Genomic DNA, 22,183 nt, shown 5'->3' on the forward strand with positions numbered 1-22,183 from the left:
CGGTGTACCCCAAGGATCCATTATTGGGCCATAGCTGTACCTGTTCTCCTGCTCAGACATTCCAACCACACAGAAAACAGAGTTAGCATTATGCGCCGTCGATACTGTATTAACGGCAGAATATTTCCCACCAGAAATCGTAATATGATACCTACAGGACGCCATAGCACACCTAGAAATTTGATGCCGTATGTGGAAAATCAAAATCAATCCAACCAAATCGACAGCAGTATATTACACCGTCAGATATGAAAGAAAGCCCAAAACCAAACTCTGATTTGACAAAGAAGAAATTCAGTGGTCAACAGAGGCCAAATATCTAGGAGTAATCTTAGACCACACAGTCCAATTTAAATCACATTTCAATTACATCCTTGAAAAATCTCGGAAAGCATTCAGATCAATTGAATGCCTCATTAACAAAAGATCGAAGCTAGACATTAAGAACAAGATCCTAATATATAAAACACTTCTTCCGACTGTAACACTATACGCATCCACGGTATGGGGCACAGCCAAGGAGTGCTACATCAAGAAACTGCAGAAATTACAAAAGAAAGTCCTGCGACTAATCGTCAATGCCACCTACCATCTAGGGAACACAGAAATCCACAAACAATTAAAAATCACCTCTATCAAGGAAGAAATTAGATACGCTGCAAAACATTTCTACCGCCCAGATCAAGAATATACAAACCCCCTAATAGGACAACTTCAAGACATGGACGAAGGCGTGTATTACCGTTATAAACACCCTAAAATCCTAATCAACGACTAAATCACCCTAAGAAACACACTACCCTAAAACTGCTTGTAAATATTGCACAATAGAAAACACAAACATAGAACGACATATCATGTTATTGTCAATACCATAGGAAGTAAGAAATACAGTTCAAATCTACATACCATGTAAATATTGTAAATTATTGTAAATACTATAGAAAGTAAGCTAATTACACCACACTACAGCACCACTGTACGAAATGTAAATAACTGTACGTAATGTAAATAACTGTACAGCAACAACCCTCCCCTATTCACTCCAATTTTTTTAAAATTACTGCATGCCCTGTCGAGACCCACCCACAATCTCCCACTCACCAATTGCCAACATTTTCACATGTACATAAACCAATTACCATTCATCAATATTTTCACACGTAAATAACCACAAAAATATACCAAGCAAAACCAAAAGTCCACGCTCTAAGAGCCACAACTCAAATTGAGATCAAGGACCCAGTGAGGTCGGGAATCTCAAACAAAACCTCAGCTGCCGGTCGAGGCTCACGCTCAGAGGGCGTCAGATGCGCCTGCAGTCGCGGCACGTTGACGTTACCAGAAAAGGCACTGTTAGTGAAGATTTATTTGCTTTATTTTGGTGTAAATAAAATCCCATATCATGCCAATCGTGTGTATCAAAAATTATTACCTCTCCACCTCCAATTTTCCGTCAAGTATTGCCTCGCGAAATGTTAACGGACTTTTCGGTCACCCTGTATAATGGCTCAAAAGGTATTACATTTACGATAATGGTTTACATATAATTATAAAGTAGAAGGATGAATGCACTAGACATGACCACAGTAGTTGACCTAATGCGCATGACGCCATCACAAGGTGGCCCCAAAATCAAGGTATGTTTTTGTCAGTCGCATATCACCGCGCGGTAGAGCTTGGTGTGTACATATCGTTCAGAGGCCAGTGAGGTGTCATTTGATATGTTGCAACGATATCTATTATAAAACACCAGAAAAAATTAAAATGTGACTGTAAATAAGAAATATATTGAAGGTTATATGACGGAAAATCTGCGAATTTTGGCATAATTCACAAAAATGTCCATATATAAGCCGATAAAAGCCTATCTAAATCGCATGCATGAGGAAATTGGACTCAATAAGGGATCGAATATAAGACCAAACATACATCTGAAAATAAGGGATCGAATATAAGACCAAACATACATCTGAAAATAAGGGATCGAATATAAGACCAAACATACATCTGAAAATAAGGGATCGAATATAAGACCAAACGCACATCTGCGGAGTGAATGAGGTGGCTACGGAGGCATTGCAAATTTGAGCCTTTAATGCTGGTCAATTGTAAATCATACACCTCTTACTCCTTATACCATCCATTATTGTTCAATAAAATTTTGACAATTGCAAAAAAATTCGCATAAAAAATTTAAATGAATAAATAAAACGACATAAACGTTTCAATTTCTTTATCACTTGTAATTACAATACAAGGGAGACTCTGTACCATGTTCGAAATATCATGAACTCTAGACGCCGAAAGAAAAGTGAGCTCCGCAGTGTCGTGGAGTCTCCTTTCGAGAAATTTGGAACGCAGAGCTCGTCTAAACCGGCAGTCACTTACTTAACTTATTTGACTCTGGGAGAAAATTGCAAGTTCGAAGGTTGGTACGTGGTGTTAGGCATCACCTGACTAAGCGCCAAGCCAAATATAGATTTCGAGATATTTACACAAACAGAAAATCCTTTGTATTAATTCATCTTTCCTATGAACTGTGAAGTATTATATACCGAAATGAAGATAAAAACATAAATGTTCTTGTTAATGTATCCGAATTAGATATATTTTAAATATATTAAACATATTATAATTAGAGGTAATGACGCTTGATCATTTTATGCTTTCTTTGCAATTCCTTTAGATTTTTGTTTTGCACCACTTGACTTCCTCTTCTTCTTCTTCTTCTTCTACTTCTTCACCTTATACCGTTTTTGCGACACATGTAGGGTCTCGGGTGCCGGAAACAGTGTCAAAAAGGGGATTTTGGGCTGTTTTACGACTGGATGCCCTTCCTGACGCCAACCATTTGTGGAGGGATGTAATCACCATTGCGTGTTTCTCTAGTGGTTGGTAGTGTGGTTTGTTGTCTGAATATGAAGAAGAGAGTGTTAGGACAAGTACAAACGTCCAATCCCTGAGCCAGAATAATTAATCAGACCCGGTTAAGATCCCCGATCCGACTGGGAATCGAACTCAGGACCTCATGAACCGAAGGTTTCAGTGCTGACAATTCAGCCAATGAGTCGAACTTTTGCATCACTTGACTAACCAATTAGTGATTAGATTTGACTTTTAAGAATTCAGTAGTGTAGAATATGGTACTTTTTAACAATATTGCCTATTTAATAGTGTTATATTCTGTCAAATATCAAATCGTGTATTACATTGATCGCAGTCGTCTATACACCTCTTCCACGGATGCCTGCATTTTTATGACTAAACAGAATAGGAGATTTTAAACGTTAGAATTACGCCATAAATTGGACATATAAAATTTTCCAAAATAATATTCTACATAATAACAGCATATATAACATGAAATAGCAAAATAATGCGTATTTCCGACTCAGAAATGAAGATTTGTCACTTGATGTAAAAACTTTACTTTAATGATTGAGTGGTTGACGCTTGAACAAAATTCATTTCCCACGAAACAATGTTGGGAACAAAACCGAACAATAAAATGTATAAAGTTTACACCTTTACTTATCAGATGGCCCAATAATCTAACAAGTTCAGTTTTTCCGCTTGGTCCAGTGATACGTAACATCCAATTGTCATCGCCGTGATCCCTTTTATCACGTCCTCTTGTCACTGGTCGACATTTTTCGTACAACCAGTATAAACTGCAGAGTCCTCTGCGCATCTTGATTATCTTCCATCTGTGAGTCAGAGTTCACACTCATTAAGGAACACGAACGCTTTATGTACGAGAGGATGGCGGACCGGACATGGCCATAGTAAATTTACATTTTATGATGCGTTTAAGTTCGATATTCGGATAGAACAGCCGAAGGGACGCCTGCTCCGTATTACGGTCTAGTCGGGGTGAACAATCCCGTTACGGTGCAGCGCCAGAACGTAGCCTGAGGCTAACCGTCAAAAAGCTTTCCTTCCCCGCAGCGGACCACAGGGAGATTCCCATTTCACGCAAATATTCCGACAAGGAGCTACTAACCTTGGATGCTATAAATATAAAACGCAATTTTGTGCCCGGGCGGAGCACCAGTGCTGAATGATGCATGTTTGCCTCCTCACCACAGGGCTCTCTTAATTTTACTCGATTGTTTCTGACCGTGATGAGCATATGAAGATAGTAGACAAAGAATATATAACGAATGATATCAAAATACTCGGTGATCTCTGAGAAGTAATCGTACATTTCTTGGTATCATTTCCGCAAGATTGATGGAGACATTTGAGAGGTTTTAAACGTGACAGTTCCATGTACTTGGCTATCAGATAGTTTAGGAACTCCTGTTGGTGGTGGTGGTGGTGGGAGATTCCGTTTTGTTAGGACCATTTGCAATACGAGAGGCCATTAAACATTAAGTAATCAACAATTTAATTATTTAATAATAATAATAATAATAATAATAATAATAATAATAATAATAATAATAATAATAATAATAATAATAATAATAATAATAATAATAATCAGATCAAGTGAATACTTATGGAGAGGAAATAATATTACAGAATGATTTAGTTTTGATTTGGGTTTATAGAGGGTATAAAAATTTAAACATTTTTGAACGAGCTATGAAATATATTTTGTAACATTTCTTCATATTGTTTCTTAAAGTGCTCTCGCGGGCCGCAAAATAAGGCTTCGCGGGACACATGCGACCTGTGGGCCGCCATTTGGAAACCCCTGGGTTATAACTTATTAACAATATGTATGTAAGGGCACAAGATACTCGTTTACATTCCCATTAGCCGGGCTGAGTGGCTCAGACGATTGAAGTCGAGGTAGATTTATTGGCACGTAAGAGAACTCCTCCAATACAAAATTTCGGCACCCCAGCCTCTCCCATAAACCGCCAGAAAATAGTTATTTTCACATCACACTCACTTTATTTCGTTTCAAGATGCAAAGTATTAGGTCGAAAGTTTTCAGCATTGTCTGCTCTTAAGATCAAGTTATCGGTATAAGATACCTACACTGATTACTACACCAATTGAATCCTATCATACACTAACGTACGTTTCAGTACCATGATCCATATAAACGATGAACCATAGACCCAAACCCATATTATTATTATTATTATTATTATTATTATTATTATTATTATTATTATTCCAGTGCAGGAAATTTCTGGAACTGCATATCAACTAACAGCTTTACTATGGCTAAACTCTAGCTATGGATCAGTTGTAGATCCCAAGATAGCGGGTTCAAATCCAGAAGAGACAGTCGGTATTTTGAAGGGCGGTAAAATGTCACTTCGGCAACAACAACAAAATTAACAACAAGAACACAAAGTTTATTTAACATGCCGACATATATTATAAAATGGATAACACACTGAACACACATAGTGTGGAACTTCTCTCATACAAGTAAAGTACAGTAGATTATTCTATTTTCTTACGAACGCTAAGTAAACAGTGCTATCTAATATTTATGGATCAAAACTCATCATAATTAAAAGTTCTGAAACATATTTTTTAAAATTAATTCACTTTGTATTTTAATGTACTGTATTTCACGTTCGTCAAAACGTAAAATGAATATGTATTTATCTACAAAATTTCACTGATTTAGACACTGCAGGTTTGTTTACCACCAATCTCTGAGAATTTGTCATCGTTCTGATGTTGACCTCTCATGAAGTATTTCAGAGTATGACTTGACAGGGTCTGTTCTACTATCTTCTTTATCAGTGTAAAGACAATTCATTATAACCTTGCAATTTCTTCAAATGCAACATGTAAACTCCGCATGCATTGGATTTCTTAACCTTTCGTTCCTTCCTTGGTAACTGAAGTGAAGATATTTCTGTGCACTCACCACAGCGGCCATGTCTGGGGGTGGGCCGGGAGACACCCAGTGGCCAGAGCCTGGAGCATCGTGCGGCGTCGGGGCGGTGGTCTGGTAGCTGGGCGGCGACAACTCGCGGAGGATCAGATTGCCGTTGCCGACCAGCGGCCGTGCAGGGCCGGGCTCTGCAAGACAAATACCAAATAGAGACATTTTGTGGACTGCAGAGCGATGTAAGTCTTCGGACCTTCTGTATTTCTTGTTCTAAGAGGCTCAGGATATAATTTTAGTATGCTGACTCAAAATCGTATTAATTAAGGATGGATATTTCGTGTGAAATAAAAAGTGATTCAGAACAAATATCTATATTTTGTGGATTGTAAGGCTGTATTCATTCTTTGGAACGAAATAGAAGTTCAAACCCTCTTGATGATTTGTCTTCCACTGGATTCAAGATTATGGAACAATTGCTTATTTGTAAATGGCATACTAGTCGTTCTGGTCCGATGGCAATGAGTGTGGAATGTTGATAGGTTCTCACATGAAAATTGTTGACTGCTTGTCAGGTAAATCAGAGCGAAATTTGTGTCTTTTACAGGGCGCTGAAAGGAGCGGGAACATTACGCGGGTGTTACTAAATGGGAAAAGTCGTAGGCTTGGGTTTGCTGCGCAGCAACATTTGACTTGATCTCTTGACATATAGTATATACAAATGAATCATAGGTTTACAAATTAAAGTTCTTTCAGGAATTATCCCGAGAATTCCTTGTCGTAGATATTTTAAATGAAATAATTCAGAAGCTCTGAAAATTATGAGTTGCATTGCTGTAGAACCACTTATCCTAAAGATAACACAGCACTTCTTTTGTGATTGTATTACAAGAAATGAAACTTACAATGCCATTTATATATTTACAAAATAACATGTGAAGGAGGAGTTGTAAGCTATTGACAACGACTCATTAGAAGATTGTAGTTTCAATATAGCATCATAGGCTTTGTGGATAACACGGTGATAGTAGGAGAATATACTGATACAGCTCGAGAATTCAAAGAAAAAAAATAAAGCGATACAAAATTATTTTATTTATTCGAAGAAAAATGATTACACTTATATCAAGCAGGGTTACTTATATTTCAACTATTGGGTGATATGAGATCTTTTGACACACTCTCTTTCAGAGCCCTTTGATTCGAAGAAGAGATTAACCAAGCCATGATACATTAATTTCCAGGCAATTTGAACATATTATCCTACACATCTACCTTACATTAATCTATCCTCTGGCTATTATACCTATTAAAACTGAATTTCTGAATAATGTGGATTTCCTCAGTAAAAGTGGCCTTACAGATATTCTGCAAACCGTCAGTGAAACATCGGATGACATAGAGTCGAACTTTCGACATAATAATAATAATAATAATAATAATAATAATAATAATAATAATAATAATAATAATAATAATAATAATAATAATAATAATAATAATAATAATAATAATAATAATAATAATGTTATTGGCTTTACGTCCCACTAACTACTTTTACGGTTTTCAGAGACGCTGAGGTTCCGGAATTTAGTCTTTTACGTGCCAGCAAAACCTACCGACACGAGGCTGACGTATTCGAGCACCTTGAAATACCACCGGTCTGAACCATGATCGAACCTGCCAAGTTGGAGACAGAAGGCCAGCGCCTCAACCGTCTGATCCATTCAGACCTGCACTTTCAACATGAAATGTGTATGACAAAATTGAATTGAAACATGCTGTACATCACTCTAAGTGGTGAGAATCTGACACAGAATGTTCATATACTGTCCAGAATGTTAATATAAATATTACCAATATCATGAAAGACATTAACAACAAGGAACTTTTTGTCTGATGAGAATTGTTTTAAAAGGAACGGAGGCTATCAGAGTGTACTTGAGTGAACAGCGTATTGATCTTAAAGGCGATCCAAAATGACGTAGATATATTAGAAGTCAGAATTATTCCGAGCATATTCAATGATAATACGAGATACAATGATATAATCACAGTGACTTGCAGTAGAAGGTCTGAGAAGGCTGTTCATATGGTGAAACATTAAGAAACCGTATATACCGTTGTATACGAGCTTCGTCTATTGTCGCAGCGTCGGAAATATAATTTCAAGCGATAAATGAAATTTAAGAGGCTAGAAACAATCGACGTTTATGCAATCAAGCCTTGGAATCTCGAATCATCTAGGGAGCTAAATATTATTTCGGGTTATCAACATATCGAGATATAGAGAATTTCCGATTTTGAGGATAAATGGAATCATATGTACAGCATTTACAGACTGACAGTGTATACATTGATTTTTAACGATATAAGAGCAAACTCGAAGTATGATATTGACATATACTTAGTCCAACGTAGCATCACATTTTACTTAAGTGCTGGTGGATCACTCTAATCTCTGCATCGGGCAAGTGATCCATCCATCCATCCATCCATCCATCCATCCATCCATCCATCCATCCATCCATCCATCCATCCATCCATCCATCCCCTCCCTTCCTCTCTCCGTCCGTCCCACCCTCAGTCCGTCAGTCCGTCCATCCATCCCACTGATCTGCATTTAGGGCAGTCACCCAAGCGGGAGATCTCCTAATCTTTTATTAAATAATTGCAAAGAATTTAGAAGTTGGTAAATTATTCCATTCCCTAAGTCTTTTTGTATACGAATGTTTGCCCCATTTGTCCTCTTGAATTTCAACTTATCTTCATATTGCAATCTTTCCTAATTTTTAAAACGCCACTCGAACTTATTCGTCCACAAATGACATTCCACGCCATCTCTCCACTTACAGTTCGAAACGTACTGTATCACTTAGTCGAGCAGCTCGTATACATTCCTCCCAAATCTTCCCAGCCCAAACTTTGCAACACCGAGCTCGATAGCTGCAGTCGCTTAAGTGCGGCCAGTATCCAGTATTCGGGAGATCGTGGGTTCGAGCCCCACTGTCAGCAGCCCTGAAGATGGTTTTCCGTGGTTTCCCATTTTCACACCAGGGAAATGCTGGGGCTGTACCTTAATTAAGGCCACGGCCGCTTCCTTCCCACTCCTAGCCCCTTCCTGCCTCATCGTCGCCATAAGACCTATCTGTGTCGGCGCGACGTAAAGCAAATCACAAAAAAAAAAAAAAAAAAAAAAAAAAAAAACAACTTTGCAACATTTTCTTGACGCTACTCCTTTTCCGGATGTCAGCCAGAACAAATCGAGCTGCTTTTCTTCGGATTATTTCCTGGCGATGGTCCCCTACACTGGAACCGTACTCTAGTTGGGGTCTTACCAGAGACTTACATGCCCTCTACATCCTTACTACAACCCCTTAATCATAATCATGTACAGAGATATGTATCCTTTATGACACCGTAGTATCGAGTTTGTAAACCTTCTCATTTACATTTTCCTCGTCACCTATCGGCCGTAGAGCTTTGTGTCCTATTATATTAATTTCCTAACTTGTCTTCTACCAATTATTTTTCTAAGTTAAGTTATTCAATGTCATATTTTAATTTACATCTTCCTCGCCCCGAGCGCCAGCTCCTACGTTTTGATTCTTAAAGCATGTACGGTCCCTCTTCTACTGACGGTCGCATTACGAAGCTCTGCCTCCGACCAATCAGAGCTTTTAGCTATTTTTGCTCTGGCTTCTCCTTCGAGTGATCAGATACCCGTTATTGAGGATTTGCCGCTTGACCGCCATGATGCGTAGACGTGTTTGGTGTCTGCTGCGAGACCGGATTAGAATTCATACGATGGATCCGGGTTAAATTATCCAATGCGAGGGTTTCTTAACACTCTCTGATCATATTTATATTATCCTCTCGGAGAACGTCCTAGATTTTTAATGGATTATGTTTTCATCAGTTTACTAGCTACGTGAGTAGGGCGTAAGTAACGCCTGCGTATTTCTGGAAGCCTCTGAAGAATATGTAGGGCCTAAGCCATAAATTTTATTGAAAATGGTCATCTGTGACTGTTATGATTATTTGGAAAATATCTACTCAACTGGACTCCTGGTGTGTTCGATTTCTTAGAAAATTACGTCCATCGTCCTATCTCGGCATTTTCTTTTTCTTGGTTGTATCTATTAATACATTCTGGTTTTATTGTTTTATATATATATATAATCAATTAGTATATATACTAATTGATTTTATACGGTATGTGTCCAAAATTGTATGTTACTTTCGTTTTGGGGGAAATTATTATTATTATTATTATTATTATTATTATTATTATTATTATTATTATTATTATTATTATTATTATTATTAATTCCTTTTCTCTGGAAATAAAATTTAATCTCGTTTAATGCGATTCAGTGAAATTACTCCTTTGGAAGGATTTTAGGACCACGCGAGTTTTCACCAATAGGTCAGAGATTCGTTTTCATTTCTATAGTATTTCTTCTGGGGTTTCACTTAATTTAATATTTTACTAAATTATTTATGTTTGGTAATTTTCTGTTTCCTTTGGTATCTTAGGAACGACCATTGTTGTGCCTCGTTTGGGATTGGTCGTTCACCTGAGTTAACGGTGTGTGTTGGTTTCCATGATGTTTTGGTTGTGTTGGTGATGAGTATACCTCGGATTTGTAGGTGATAATAGGTTAGAATGCAAAGTAATCCGGTTTGTAGGAAGTGTCATGCAACCCGTTGTACCATAATGTGGGAAGAGTAGCATAAATTCAAACAGTTCTATAGGCTGTGCCCCTACTATCTATGCAAATCTCATAGCATAACCGTTATACAGTGTAGGGTATACTTGTTACTGGCAAGTTTGCATTCTAACCTATCAGCACCTAATAATCCGGACTCTAGTGATGAGGATTGTTTTTTGGGTGGTTGTTGACTATTTCGGGTGTGGTACTGTCTTTGTTCTTGGGGAATTTTGGTCATGTTGTTTGCCCTTCTGTGTTACCTATGGTTATTTTCTTCCCTCATTTGGGTTTATTTGTTCTGACTGCGAAACTGGTTACGTTTTTCATTTTTCCCTGTCGTGCGAATTATGAATCTGAATCCCTTGGGGAAATTCCTTGGATAAGATTGTTCTGAGAAAGTGTAAAACAAGTATGACTGTAAAAGAATCACGGGAGAAATTCTTCTAACCTTCATGTTGAATTACGTAATACCTTTAAGGTACTCTAATTACTCTGGATTGTTTTTCTTATTTATTATTTTCATTTAAGTTGGCCGGCCATATTTAAGTTTCATTCTAAATTTACTGATTTGTCAGTCAACTGCATTTAGAAGAACTGTTTCATTTTTTAAAGTGGACGTTTTTCCAGTGTTAAGGTTTTAATTTAATGTTGCTTTCTTGAATTCAAACTAATTCTATATTTATAAGTATATGTGTTCTTCTTTTCTTTTAGTGTAAGCACTGTGATACCATGTACAGTTTTTTCTTCGGGTACGGTATATACGGTTTAATTGTGACACCTCTCCACTTGTAAAAGGTAAGTCCTTGGTTTGTTATTTCTCTTATGGTGTTTGGAAGGCGTTTTGTTCCGCGCTTCCTAAATTATGTTGTGTTAGAACTGGCTTATTAGCAGTAACGGCTGGTTCAAATTGTATTGCAGTTAACGCTGTTTTCTGGGATGATTGCGCTACCTGGTCACTTTATTTTCAATCCCATTTATGGGATTACCCATATTAAGATCTTTCCTTATATTAACACCTAAGTACTTACAGTGATTCCCAAAGGGAACTTTCACCCCATCAACGCAGTAATTCAAATTGAGAGGGCTTTTCCTATTAGTGAAACTCACAACCTGACTTTTAACCCCGTTTACCATAATACCATTGCCTGCTGTCCAACTCACAACATTGTCGAGGTCTTTTTTGCAGTTGTTCACAGTCTTGTAATTTATTTATTACTCTATACAGTATAATATCATACAGTCGCACTATCCTCTTTGTTTCATAACAATGCGCACCAGTCTTAACAATGCGAGAAATGCAGCCATCATTTTGAACTAGAACGTCTGCTTGTAATGGTGGTCCACACGATTTCGTATTCTGCTGAACAGCGTTTGGTTGCCGCAGTTAGTGTGCACGAAAGACCCAATACTTGTGTGTGATGATGAGTGATGTTATGAATCGCCTCCAAAATAGTTTTCAAGTTTTACTGCCCCAGAAAATGACATTATTACGACGAGAACATTGTGCATTTGAAACAGGGAAAGTATGAACGATCAAGCGCGAAGCGAAAGGCCCGTAACGAGCAGGGAAACGTACTATCTGCGCACTTTTTAGCGATAGATTTCTGTACGGGTTTGAGGAGTAAGAAGAGAGCGCTTCCGGTTCCGTAAGTACCGCCAACTGAATGGAAATGAAATCTGGTATGAATCGATAATATGATCGATCGATATGAATTTTCTAAATCTTTATTATTTTAAGCCAATAACTGTGTCATACACACATTATATAACATTATATAACATTTCTCGATGTGAATCTTATTCATAGAGTGAATTCTATAGTTTGGCTTTGCTATGAAAATAACAACAGTACTAGTACGTAAAGTGTACGCCAGACGTTGCACATCGATGCATAAGCGATTCATAGTTTGTGTTTCAAAGATTGCCAGTACGAATCTCGAAGATTGCCGAGGTCGACCGCTTCAGCTCTAGGGTGTAAATCTATCGCTAAAAAGTGCGCAAATAGTACGTCATCGTGCAGAGATCCATGGCGTACTCACCTGCTATATCAACATGTAAACGCTCAACTGAACTTGGCATACCCTGAACAATAATGCGACGTCATATCATGAAAGATTTAGGCCTATACCTGTTACGACCACTGCCTGTTAACGAACTGAGTGATACATATGTGGACGCTTGAAACGATGTTTGTGCTGTCCTCTTCCGAAGATTTCGTACGGAACGTGATAGCAGTAACGTCATGTTCACAGATGAGTCTGTGATTTACCGAAGTGAAAGAAATAGAAACGTTGTGTTTTGGGCCAGTCGTAACGACAATACTCATTTCTAACAGGAATTGGAGAAGTATTCACTAAATCTGGAATGCAATACTGAGAACCACACTTTAGATCATACATTTAATGGTCCTAACGGGTCGTCATACGAAATGCTCCAACAGCAGGAACAGCAGATACCATAATTATACAAGACAGAGACCCAGCACATTTTTCTATCAGAGGAGGAAGATTTAATATATTGTATCCATACAGGTGAATTGGGCGCGGATTGGAGGCAGCACGGACCCCCTGACCTAACCACCAAGGATCCCTGACTTGTTCACTCCAGGCAATGCTTCGTGGGGTTTAGGAAAATAAGGCAACAGTGCTACCGAACATCGGACGAACTGCGGGGTGATGTGAGAGGAACGTTTAGATTCATCACAGAAGATTTTCTCTACAAGACCTCGCATCAAACATGCATCGTTTTCAGTTGTGTTACGATAATGGTGGTGCACACACATATTTTGGGCACGTGTGTGGAATACACCGTATGTCATAGATCAAATGTTAAATTTTTGTTTTGATTATAACATGAATTATTGCCCACCCTGTTGTTATATTTCTAACCGATATCACTGTGCTCCTCAATCAGTACCTTCGAACGCGTTTTGGAGACATCACAGGTGGAGGGAGTAGAAATAAATATTTCCGTATGTCTAGTCTGTTTCTATCATCATCATCATCATCATCATCATCATCATCATGAAATTTCCGCTCCAGCAAGCCGGGTGCGGGTGTTTACGAGCCTTTTCCAGTTCGTCCTGCCCATCCACAGCTGATGTTCTACCTTTTGCTGCCAATTTGGGAAGGTCTTTGAAAATTTGCTTTTCCGAACCATCACGAGGCCTCCCTCTGGGCCTCTTACCAACAACATGCCTTTGGTGCTCTTGGGGTCCTAGTTGGAGCCACCCTTCTAATGTGTCCATACCATCGTAATCTCCTTAATTTTAAGGTTTCCAACAGGCTCCTGTCCAATCCAAGTTGTTGCCGAATACTTTCATTCTTTATTTTGTCTCTCCTTTTCTTTTGGAGACATGATCGAAGGAACTTCATTTCAGTGGCCTGTAGGCGGCTTTGTGCAGATCTAGTCAACGTTGCTGCTTCCAGCCCGTATGTTAGAATTGGTACAAGATATGTTCACAGATGAGTCTGTGATTTACCGAAGTGAAAGAAATAGAAACGTGTTTTGGTTCTTGGTTTATTGTATTGTCAGAAGAAAGGAAGCTCCCTAAGTATTTGAAGTTATTCATAATGTTTACTTAACCATTTTGCACTCGCAGATGGACTTCTTCAGAATTTCGACTCATCACTAAATCGACGGTTTTAGTTTGGCTGATGATCATTCCTATTCTTTCAAATTCTTCTTGCCAAAGATCTAGTTTAGCTTGAACTTCTGCTCCTGTCTCACCCCATAGCATAACGTCATTAGCAAATACAAGTGCATTTATTGTCTGATCCTTCATTTCCACAGCTTTTATAACCTCATCCATTATAGTAATGAAGAGAATTGGTGATAGACAACTTCCTTGTTGCAATCCGCTCTTGGTTTCAAAACAGTTTCACTTGCCTCCTTGAATTTGCGCACAGCTCTTTGTCTCTCGATATAGTTGGTTTACTCGAGCTGTTATCTCATCTGGCACTTTTTTAGGTCTCAGACATTCCCATATGTGCTTACGTGGTACATGATGATATGCATTCTCAATATCAAAGAATAAAATTAAAACCGTTCTATTATTGTCCCAGTATTTTTCAAAGAGCATTCTTGTCGAAAAATGTGGTCTAGCATTCGCTCCAAATCCATTTTGTTCTTCCTCAAGTCTAGGTTCAAAATTTTTCTGATTTTTCTCTCCAGGATGGTCTCATGTACTTTTAGCCCGTGAGGTGGAAGGGTTGCGCCTCTATAGTTGTTCTAATTCTTTAGGTCATCTTTTTTAAATAGTGGAATAATCACTCCTTGCCTCCATTCACTGGGGATTTCATTTTATTCTCAAATTTTATTTAGCACTCTGTACAACTATTGTATTCTAGATTCTTCAAGTGCTTTGATCATGTCCACACTGAACTCATCAATCCTGCAGACTTGTTGTTCTTCATTTTACGTATTGCTGTTTCCACTTCCAGCCAGGTCAAACTTTCTACATTATAATTTATAGGGTTTAGAGGATCACCTTGTGTGTGGTCAGTTGTATTACAGTTCAGTAAATGATTGAAATATCTACTAAACTCCTGTAATATTTAATTTTCATTTCTAGTTACCTCCCCGTTTGGAAGCTATACTGTGCTGATAGTACTAGACAGGCTAGATGGGGGTTGTTGGGCTTCATTGGATACAGGTCCGGCTCCATGGCTAAATGGTTAGCGTGCTGGCCTTTGGCCGCAGGTTTCCGGGGCTCGGGAATTTTAACCATACGCTAATTCGTTAATGCCCGTGACACGGGGACCGGGTGTATGTGCCGTCTTCATCATCATTTCATCCTCATCACGAGGTGCAGGTCGCCTACGGGAGTTGAATCTAAAGACCTTCACCAGGCGAGCCGAAGTCTTCGGACACATCCTGGCACTAAAAGCCATATGCCATTTCATTTTATTGGGATAAGGGTAGAAACAGTTATCAGTTAGGCCTATCAGTTGGGATCAGATTTTGTACGGTGTGGTTTGACTGCAGTCTTATTCAGCAAATAGGAAGGTTTCTCTAGCCCCATTAATGTATTCCTAAATATTAGGATTAAGTGTGCAAGTTTCCCTACTGAACGAGATTGCGACATAGAGGGGCCGTGTATGTTGAATTACAAGTCCGAAGGCTGATTGTGAGTAAGAAGGCTTCCAGCTTTACGTGACTGTCTATATCGTCAGCATAGTCACGAGACCTCGTATTTTGCGTCGAATCGGAACCACATGGGCGTGACTTTAATTTCTAAAAAATTCTCTTGGATGACTGATTGAATCACTAAATTCCACTGTCAGCTGCAATAGAAAACGTGGTTGGTACGACGTACTAGAGGCGAGCAAGGGAATTGAGGAGGGAGTTACCGTTGTATTCCCAATTGAACTAATACTATCGAGTGTTGCGTTCAGTGGTCGTGTTAGAGGGGCCATATACCATCACCCGCAGGAAGAAAGGGAGGCAGTCTATCTGCTAGCGTTAGCGTGACTCTACCAAAATCATCGTGACCAGGAGTATGGTGTGTTGCTTGTGAACACATAGGTGATGTTTTCCGTTGGCGCAGTACTACGCTCTCACCATAGTATCAGTACAGTGCGGCATGCTGCTTAACAAGTTGTTTACCTTTCCAGACGACCTATGATTCTAGCAACTAATAGGTGTTATTACGTATCACTCCGTCCAGCTCAACAGCAGGAACTTGCACTGCTCGTACACCAGTCACTTTTGGTTTGTCAACATTAAAAACCAGATTAAGACGAGCAGATGAAAGTAACAAACTTTTCTATCCCATACCAGAAGATATAGTGACGCGTAAATGGATTCCACCAGTCAGGAATCTCGGCTTAGAGAACGCTTAAACCATACTGAACCCCATAGCGCTGCAGCCCTAATGGGCCTTGGCCTACCGAGCAACTGCTGCTCAGCCAAAGGGCTGAAGATTACAAGGTGATGCATTATCAGCGTGACGAATCCTATCGACCGTACCTTGCCTTTCTAGACTGGAGCCGCAATCTCACCGTCATATCGCTCCTCAATATTGTTCTCACACAGGCTGAACGGACCTCTAACCATCCCTCAGACCCAGATAAAAATCCCTGACCTGCCCAGGAATCGAAATCAGGGCCTACCAGTAAGAGATAGTCCCGCTATCAAATAACTTTTGGCGGATTAGTGGTTGTTTAGGACAAAACAAATTAATTTGCAATATATTTTATTAGCTTGCAGCTATGGATTCCCTAGTTATGAGGCAGAATCCTCATGCAGGCACAAATACGGGTCACTATATATAGATCCTCTAAATTGAAGCTACAATAGGAACAAATGAACTTTGAATTACCAGTTTATCAAGTCTCTTATCCCAAATACTCTTTCCATTCGTTGGAATTTCCACTGCAATAAACTTGCCTTATATTAATTTAATAATGTCACCAGAAAATTAAATTTGAACGTTACAGTAGCTGCAAAAATAAAACAATAACAGTATTTTCTTTGCTTATGAAACAGTGACACTAAAAGCAGCTTGCTCTTGACTAGAGGAGAGGAATTCTCTCTGATTTTGTTTTACCTTCTGTTTATTGGAAGTATTCTACTTCTCTTTTAACGATACTCTTTCGTACCATAAAGAGAACTGTGAGAGTATTTCTTCTCTCCAATCTGTGCACTTTTCTTCAATATCCAGTCCCGTTTAAAACGTACTTGGAGAGCACGTTAGGAGTAAACACTCTGTTACCTCGCCATATCCATACAATTTATCTGTTTACTGCGTTGTGCTGCTGTGCATAATCTCAAGGGGGTCTTATTATTCGTGCTATACCGACTTTATAGCACCGTAAAACAGGCCAACTCCCAGCTGTCTCGTAAACTCAAATTTTGATCTCCGACAGATGAAAGAGAGATGCAACCTATGTCTACCTTGCCAGGCTATAAATAGAATTTACTTCAAGAAAGGGTTGGTCCACTTTATTCTGTGATGCTCTACTGGTTCCTGTCCTTGACCTCTTTGTTAGCTTAGAATAATCGTTATCTTTATTGCCGCAGTTGTTAGGGGCATGATTAGTGCAGCACGTTTACTATGTTTCACCTGAACGGCCGAAGTTTGAATACCAGTCGATATCGAATTAAAATATTCACTTGTCATACCACCTAGCGTCAGGATGGCTGCAGTGAGGGAGTAGTTGCATAGTTTTGCTTCTTTTTTAAAACAATAATCACCACCTGAAACTAGAGTAACACTAGAGATACGCGGAAAAATTATAGGAAGTTGTGATTAATCAATTGTTCTTCCTTTCATTTTTTCTTTCTTGCTTTCTTTCTTGATCTTTTTACCGTCCACAGTTGGTTTTTCCCTCGGACTCAGAGAGGGGTCCCACCTTTTCTGGCTGAAGGGCAGTGCCCTGGAGCGTGAGGAATTTGGTGGGAGATACAACCGCAGAAGAGAATCGGTACCTCGCCCAGATAGCCTTACCTGATATGCTGAACGGGGGCCTTGTGGGGATTGGGAGGATTAGACGGGATAGGCAAGGAAGAGGTAAGAAAGTAGCCGTGGCCTTAAGTTAGGTACCATCACGGCATTTGCCTGGAAAAAAGTGGGAAACCACCGAAAACCATTTCGAGGATGGATGGTGAAGGAATCGAACCCCCTCTACTCAGCTGTCCTCCCGAGGCTGAGTGGATCCCATTCCTGCTCGTTCTCGCATCACTTTTCAAATTTCGTGGCAGTGCCGGGAATCGAACCCGGGCCTCAGGACGTGGCAGTTAATCACACTAATCACTACATCACGGAGGCAGACAATCAATTGTACGAGGGCAGATCAGAAAATAAGTTGCACTTCCCACTGGCCATTTATTACACCACCTATTCAACAGCAACACGACTATAACGACATACACTGTAACGTCACTTTTCCAGATAGTTTCCAAAAGACTCCAAATATTTCTGCGAACGCACAACAAACTTGTCAATGCCGGATGCATAGAAATTTCCTCCAGCGTTCTGCAACCACTGGGAGACAGCGGCCTTCACCTCCTCATCGGTCTGGAAACGTCAACCACCGAGCTCCGTTTTGAGCTTACCGAACAGATGAAAGTCACATGGCGCTAGGTCGGGACTGTAGAATGGATGTTGCCAGACCTCCCACTTGAAACGCTGCAGCAGTTCTCTCGTTTGGCGGGCCTTGTGAGGTGTTGCGTTATCGTGCAACAAAATCACACCGGCGCTCAATTTCCCCCGGCGCTTCTCTTTAATCGCTTTACGCAACCGGTGCAACGTTAGACAATACGAAGCCGCGTTGATCTTCGTTTCTTTCGGCATGAATTCCACGTGCAGCAAACACTCCATGTCAAAGAACACTGTCGCCATAACCTTACCGGCTGAAGGTTGAACCTTGGCCTTCTTTCGTTGTGGTGATGAGGGGTGCACCCATTCCATTGATGTTCACTTCGTTTCGGGGGTGAAGTGGTGGACCCACGTTTCGTCGCTTGTGAAGATTCGCCGCAGAAACCCGTTTCCGTCTGCGGCATAGCGTTGCAAAAATGCCAGGGAGGATTGGAAACGTTGTCCCTTGTGATCATCGGTGAGAAGACGTGGGACCCATCTTTGACACAGCTTACGATATCCAAGGTCCTCGTGAACAATTGCGAACACACTGCCATACGGCATGTTCAGCTTCGTCGCGATTTCCCTCAGTTTAATGCGCCGGTTCTGTCTAATGATCGCATTCACACTGTTGACCTTTGCACGGGTCCTGGACGTTGCGGGCCTGCCTTCACGATGGTTGTCCGTGATATCCGTGCGTCCGGCTTCGTATTGCTGACACCACTTTACGATACCTAATACCCCGCTCCCCATACACAGAACTATTTTCACGATGAATGTCCGTGCTATTCTTCCTTTTGGCTCATAGGAATCGGATTGTCGCACGCACCTCATATTTGGATTGAACGTCCAGTTGACGCGCCATTGCATTTGGCCGCTATTCACACAATACTAGACAAGACATCACAGCGACCTGCCTAACAGACGTGTGGGCAGTGTCTGTCCCTTTCTCCACCGTGCCCACGTTTGCGACACACAGCGCGCTGCTGGGGCGCGTTAGTACAACTAAATTTTTGATCCACCTACGTACTAAAGGCTAAATATAAACAAGTTTATTATTGTATTTATTATTGCTTGGATCATTAGTCAGGATCCTTGGCTGAATGGACAGCGTACTGGTCTTCGGCTCAGAGGGCATTGGGTTCGATTCTCGGCCTGGCCGAGAATTTTACTGGCGTATGTTTAAGCCCTCTGGTTCGAGGACTAGGAGTTGGGTTCAATTCAATCTATTTCTCCTCTTATACACGCACACCACACCGCGCTACTAACCACCACAGAAATACTCAATAACGACTGCACCCCTACACATTGTTTTGGCGTCAGAAGGGAATCCGGCAGTAAAACTTCGAGAAATACGAGATGTCAAGTGCCGCACCCCATAACCTGAGATTAAGCCTAGCAGGGAGAAGAATTGTCTGAGTATTCGGTTCACTGACTGGTTTGATGCAGCTCTTGACGCTACAAAACACTAATCTCTAGCACACTAACATGCCGTTTCCTATACGCAGTAAACCCCGTCCACCCTCGTGGGAGGATCTGTCATATAAGAGTTGCAACATGCAAGTAATAGCATCAATCAATCAATCAATCAATCAATCAATCAATCAATCAATCAATCAATCAATCAATCAATCAATCAATCAATCAATCAATCAATCAATCAATCAATCAATCAATCAATCAATCAATCAATCAATCAATCAATCAATCAATCAATCAATCAATCAATCAATCAATCAATCAATCAATCAATCAATCAATCAATCAATCAATCAATCAATCAATCAATCAATCAATCAATCAATCAATCAATCAATCAATCAATCAATCAATCAATCAATCAATCAATCAATCAATCAATCAATCAATCAATCAATCAATCAATCAATCAATCAATCAATCAATCAATCAATCAATCAATCAATCAATCAATCAATCAATCAATCAATCAATCAATCAATCAATCAATCAATCAATCAATCAATCAATCAATCAATCAATCAATCAATCAATCAATCAATCAATCAATCAATCAATCAATCAATCAATCAATCAATCAATCAATCAATCAATCAATCAATCAATCAATCAATCAATCAATCTGCAGTGAGGATTATCGCTCATCTGGCAGATTCCCGATGAATTTTTACATAGACTTTTCAAATTATTTCTAAGAAGTAGAACATTTATCGAAGATCTTCCTCGGCAAATTCTTCTTCCTATAAACCAATATTTGTCCTCTTGAATTCCAACTTTATATCTTCATATTATACACGATCTTTCCTCCATTCAAGCTTATTCGTCTATTGAAATCATTCCACGCCCTCTCTCCACTGACAGCTCTAAACACACCACTCAGTCGAACAGTTCGTCTCCTTACTTCCAGATCATCTCCAAATTTTCAACGTTTTCGTTACACTACTCTTTTGTCGGTAATCACCCAAATCCAGCCGTGCTGATTTCCCTTGCATCTTTTCCAGTCCTCGAATAAAATAATATTGGTGAGGGTCGCATACAGTGGAATCATACTCCAATTGGGGTCTTATTAATGAGTTAAACGGCTTCTCCTTTTCCTCTGTACTACACATATTCGGGGAGACAGTGGGTTCGAACCCTACCGTTGACAGCTCTGAAGATGGTTTTCCATGATTCCCCATTTTAACACCAGGCAAATGCTGGGACTGTACCTTAATTAAGGCCACGGTCACTTCCTTCCCATTCCTTGTCCTTTCCTATCCCATCGTCGCCATAAGGCCTATCTACGTCGGTGCGTCATAAAGCAAATTGTAAAAAAAGGAAAAAAGAAAACGAAACGTACTACAAATCCTAAATACCCTCATAACCATATGAAGAGATATGTTACCTTTATTTACAACCTGTGATTCCGCTGTGATTGTACAGTTCCATAGCTAAGCTGGCCTTTGGTCCAAGGGTTCCCATATTCGATTCCCGGCCACGTTGAGGATGTTGACCTTAATTGGTTAATTAATATTTAATTTCGTACGGCTATTTCTAGCCGAGTGCAGCCCTTGTAAGGCACACTCTCCGATGAGGGTGGGCGGCATCTGCCATGTGTACGTAACTGCGTGTTATTGTGGTGGAGGATAGTGTTATATGAGGTGTGTGAGTTGCAGGGATGCTGGGGACAGCACATACACCCAGCCCCTGGGACAATGGAATTAACCAATGGAGGTTAAAATCCCCGACCCGGTCGGGAATCGAACCCGGAACCCTCTGAATCGAAGGCCCGTACGCTGACCATTCGACCAACGAGTTGGACCAATTGGTTAATTAATCTCACAGACATGCAGACATATTATTATTATTATTATTATTATTATTATTATTATTATTATTATTATTATTATTATTATCATCATCATTATATCCTGTGATTAATCTGAATACATAAAGGTTGAGAATACTGCCTTGCGGAACCGTCATCTTAATAATTACAGGATCAGATTATGCTTCACCTGCTGTAATTCTCGAGTACCGTTTTCTAGAAAATTAATTAGCCATACAATCACACGTTTAACAAGTCCAATCGCTCATAATTTCGTCAGTGGTCTCCCATTA

The 22,183-nt window shown here is 39.8% G+C and overlaps 1 protein-coding gene across 1 annotated transcript in view; it reads right to left on the reverse strand.

Annotated features, from left to right (window-relative positions):
- LOC136858529 (neural cell adhesion molecule 2) overlaps positions 1–22,183 on the reverse strand; it is a 491,718-nt gene that overhangs the window by 21,110 nt on the left and 448,425 nt on the right. The window contains exon 12 of the mRNA XM_068225657.1: positions 5,849–6,003. Coding sequence (XP_068081758.1) covers positions 5,849–6,003 — 155 coding nt within the window. The remainder of the gene's footprint in view (positions 1–5,848; positions 6,004–22,183) is intronic.

This window comes from Anabrus simplex, chromosome 1, assembly GCF_040414725.1.
Source record: "Anabrus simplex isolate iqAnaSimp1 chromosome 1, ASM4041472v1, whole genome shotgun sequence".
Lineage (NCBI taxonomy): Eukaryota > Metazoa > Arthropoda > Insecta > Orthoptera > Tettigoniidae > Anabrus > Anabrus simplex.